The sequence below is a fragment of the Zingiber officinale genome, chromosome 8B (assembly GCF_018446385.1).
Source record: "Zingiber officinale cultivar Zhangliang chromosome 8B, Zo_v1.1, whole genome shotgun sequence".
Lineage (NCBI taxonomy): Eukaryota > Viridiplantae > Streptophyta > Magnoliopsida > Zingiberales > Zingiberaceae > Zingiber > Zingiber officinale.
The window spans coordinates 27,162,120-27,166,782 of NC_056001.1; the positions used below are offsets into that span (position 1 = coordinate 27,162,120).

General features: G+C 46.6%; 1 protein-coding gene across 1 annotated transcript; it reads right to left on the minus strand.

Moving 5' to 3' along the window:
• Nucleotides 1-1,628: 1,628 nt before the first annotated feature.
• Nucleotides 1,629-3,995, minus strand: LOC122015388. The gene is made up of 2 exons (XM_042572256.1): nt 2,702-3,995; nt 1,629-2,616 (listed from the first exon to the last, which is right to left on the minus strand). Exons 1-2 carry the CDS (start codon nt 3,976-3,978, stop codon nt 1,878-1,880), a joined length of 2,016 nt encoding a protein of 671 aa, XP_042428190.1. The 5' UTR covers nt 3,979-3,995; the 3' UTR covers nt 1,629-1,877.
• Between the last annotated feature and the right edge of the window lie 668 nt (nt 3,996-4,663).

A 4,663-nucleotide genomic window follows, 5' to 3' on the forward strand; every position in this document is an offset into this window, starting at 1 on the left:
CTACTCATTTCCCTCTTGCAAGAAGTTTGTCCTTCTCGGCTGACCTTCTTAACTTAATTTGTCCTTGGTCTCCTCTAGCAACTCTTACGCAATTATGCCATAAACCTAACTGGTCTATTGCAATCGCCAACCACCACGAGCAGTAATGGCAAGCGCAGGGTTCATATTTTTTTTTCTTTCAAGTTTATAACACCACACAGAGGGACGAAGGGAGAGAGACGGTGAGAAGACGTGTATCCGAACCACAAATTATTTTTCTATTCTACTTTCGGCTTGGATGCTTGGAAAAATGTGTTTGAAAAAGGCGGTTGCCAGGTTAGCCAGAGGGGTAATCTGGGGATTGATTTTGGTAAACTCCGCCTTTTGGTAAATACAAAACTGTGATGCGTTTTTTGGTAAATACATTAACCGTAGTACGTGTTTTGATAAATTGCCGAATTTTTTTTCTCTTATACCTCTTCTCCATTCACGTATATCCAACATTCTTTCAATCCCTCATCCTTAATAGATAGTCTCAAATGGTTGTGATAGATTTCGATTATTGACTTCCACAATATCAAATATTAGTGCTTGCGCTAAGCACATCCTATACGGGAGACCTCACGGGGATGGATTCTGATGACAGACTATATAGTAAATAGTATGGGCAAGTATAATGATCTATTAAATAATTATTTTATAGACAAGTACGATGATTTATTAGATAAGTTATTTTTAAACAATTTAAACGCGATTAGATAATCAATTTTAATTAACTAGATATTTTCATTCATTCTTTCATCCCTTCGTTTCAGGTGCAATTCATTTCCTTCTAAGTGCAGCAATCAAAGAATCTTATTCCTGCTTGATCAATTTGCTCTGCAATTGCGGAAAAGAGAAGCACAAAGCTTATGTATCACTCACCCAGCAAGCACAAAGCTTATGTATCACTCACCCAGCAAGCAGAGACTACTACAATGCCGAATGTTAAGCATTAATGCCTTTCCTTTTTCCAGACTCTCAAGCTACTCTTGCATGTCGTCTCACTCACTGTTCTAGCAGGAGGACAAAGAAAGAGTATTGCTTCAGTGGGCCAAGGCCATGTTTTTTCTCCAGGGAGAAGCTAAAAAGTAATGGCTGGCTGTTCGTAATAGGAAGGCATGCATGCCCATAAACTTCATGTCAGGCTTCCAGCCACTAAAGCCTCGACCTTTGACCAGAAGCACTTCCAATGGCTTCTTCCTCTGCACTGTAGCTGAATGGCATCCAAAGCTAAGCCACATGAAAACGGTCATTCGTGGTAAGTTCATGGTCTCTAGAGCATTGGACTGGAATTGGATGCCTTAGGGCTCTCTTCTTATGTGCACAGGTTGACGCATAGCCAACAATCATACTTGGCAAAGCAAAAGCTTGTCCAACGCAGAATCTTGGAATCCAACTGTTCAGGATAAATCCATCACAGCCAATCAGATGATAAAAGCAGACAATGGCACAAATGCTGCTTCCAGTATCACCAATGGGCAGGACACTCCGGGACCTCAAGCCATTGCTGTTCTTTCTTTTTGCAACAAGATCTTCTGATAAAGGAAAATTCTCTAGCTGTAAACACAGTTTTAACAAGGCCACGATCTCTGAATAGAGACTTCAACTGCATTCAAATCTATGTAAGTTTATTGACAGATGAAGTACCAGAACAACACAAGTTTTTGATCTACAGCAAAGCTTTTATGGACTCAATGACTCAACACCAGGGACTCTGCCTAACACCCACTTTACTTGTTACTATAAGAACAGGCGCACGCTTGATTCACTAAATACAGTGGATAGTTCTCACTTCTCCGGAATAAACTAAGAACACTGAATAGAACATATGATCACATAATTGGAAGTAAGTAGACTCATGATGCTCTGTTTCCCTTGGCATCAGCAGGTGCCACAGAAGAGATCGCCGACTGACACTGAGGAGATAATGCCGGGGCTGTAGTCGCCTGAGAGTAATACATCTGTGGGTGGGCACGATCGCCACCGCCGAATTCATAGCCATAATTAATCATCGTTGCAAACGACTGGGACAGATTGGGATGCTGAACCACATGGTACCCAACTCCGGCAAAGGGGTGGGTTTGATCGGCCGCCATGTGAATTAGTGGTGTTTGTGATGCGCCAGTTGCAGGGGACGCCGCAGCGGCCCTATACAAAGTTGCGGCCAGTTCCGGCTTCACGGCGACTCGAGGGACCGACACAGCATGTTTTGCTGGGGGAGGCATTGAACTGGAATCCACCAGATTGTAGGTCGCAGGTGACCGGACGGGGTAGTAGTACATGGGAATCTGGGGGTCGTATGTGTGGGTTTGGACAGATTGCTGGATTGCGTGGGAGGCGATCGGATAGTAAGATGAAGCGGGAATGACGTTGCTGGCGGCAGGGTGGGGTATGAAATGGGGATTCGCTGAGCTGTACTGTGGATGCTGTTGATGGAATTGCGGATGGAGCTGTGACTGCTGGAATTGCTCTGGTTGCACTTGGGGCAATTGGTAACCGGCGACACCATTTACCAGAATCGGAACTTGATAGCTCGGATCCGAGGAAACAGGCAGCTCACGGTTTTGATCGGCGGTGGCATTCGAATATAGCAACCTGGAAAGAGAGATCGGAAGGAGCAATTCTTCTGGCTAAGAAAATTACAACTCTTGTGTATATTAGTGACTAGAAGAAACGATACCTTGAACCGGGAACAGGGATGGGAGCTTCGCACGGACTTGGTTTTGTTGGTTGCTGAGGGAGGTTAGAGATCACACCCGGATCGTGTTTTTCGTCATCGTAGGAGAAATTTCTGCGAGGATTTTCGGTGGGGGAGATGGTCATGGTGGCGGCGGAAGATGCGGAAAGGGGGACCGATGGTGAGGGTTGGAGATAGTGAGCATATGCTGGCTCCTTACAGTCGTCCTGTCCAGCGGTAGCTGCCAAATGAAACGTTTGGGATAAACTGTTCTCGAAGCCGGCGATCCGCGGATCGGAAGGACGGTCGTCAGGGCAGGTGTGGATGGGCGGGAGATTGGAGAGAGAAGGAGAGGAAGAAGCAGATCCGAAGGAGGAAGTCGTATCGAGCATCGCCGTGTCAGGAATGGAGCGAACGTCCTGGGTTTGTCGGGCCAGCTTGCTGGAAGATTTCTGGCGCGGGATCACGAGCGGTTCAGGCCGATCTATGTGGTCCTGTCCGCCACAGCTGGGGACTGTAGCGCCACTTGGGGAGTGCAGGGAGGAGTCGTCCTCGAGGCCGAGGAGGCAATTGACGGAGGCGGAGTCGGAGGACAGGCCGCGAGGGAGTCCGTCGATTCCCATTCCACCCATGGCGCTATTGAGCGCGTCAACGAACCAAGTCTCCGACTTGGAGTCATCCAGGAGAGACCCAATCGAGGACGCAGGCGACATCTCTGTCTTGGATGGAAAGAGGAACAGCCGGAGGCGGGAGGAGCCGGTGGCACCGCCCCCAGCGCCAGCGGAGGAAGCGGCCACGATTCGATCGTACTCCTCCGCCATGTTGTCGAGATCCTCGTCCGTAGTGACCGAGATGAGCGAGTCGAGGTCCTCGTTGGGGAGCTGGTACTTGAGGGAGAAGGAGCGGCCGCTGAGAAGGTTCTGGGATAGCTTGGCGGAAAGCTCTGCGAGAGAAGACTGGCGGTCCACGACCACCATGCGGGTCTCTCCGCAGACGTAACATAGGGTCTTATCGCTCGGGCGGGGGACGATGCGGCCACCGTAGCTGCACATCAAGCGAAGGCAGGAGGCGGCGGTAGCGGGAGGGGGCAAAGATGGTTCCTCCCAGGATTTGCCGGCGCGGGAGCGTAAGGAGGATTCGACATAGTCGGCGTGGCTTAGGCCGGCGGTGGCGGCGATGCCGCCGGCTGAAGTTTCCATTAAAGGGAGGGAGGAGACGTGGGAATGCGTTGGCGCCTTGGCGGACGGGGAAAGGGAAGGGTGGTGGGTTTGTGATCTCATTTTATGTCTGCGTCCTCGTCTCATTATTAATTTTTGGATAATCGTCCAATACCCCCCAAAAGTTAATACTTTCTAGAGAAATTTCATTTGCCAAATATAGTTTACCTACATTCCTATTTTACTCTCATAGTTTAGAATATTATATTTTACCTCTTATGATTTACAAAATATAAATAAAATAGGACAGAAATTAAAGACATATTTTATTTTTATTATCATTAAAAACGTATTTTATTTTTTTTTAAAATAAATGAATATTTTATTTTAATTTTTCATGTGAAAAATGAGCTTCTTTATTTATATTAGTTCAACACTATTATAATAATTATGATTAAAATTATTCTAATATTAATTGATGCAGAGTGGGAAGGCTAACTCGGGACATTTGATAGATGTAGTCATCGTATACTTAATCAAAGTTCATTAAACTTTGTTCCTCAGCCCGACTTGAAGGATGACATGTGACGATACTTTGATTATTTTTTAAGTGGTCAGTCTCACTTCTCGACCGGCCTGACCTAGTTCTCGAACACTCCAGCATCCCAGAGCACTCTGACATCCTTGAGCACCCGTTTTCCTTGAACATTTATGTCTTCAAGCAGTACTTGACTTCCTTGAGCACTTGGCTTTTCCAAGCATTAGTTTTCCTTGAACATTTGATATCTTCAAGCACTCGACTTCCCCA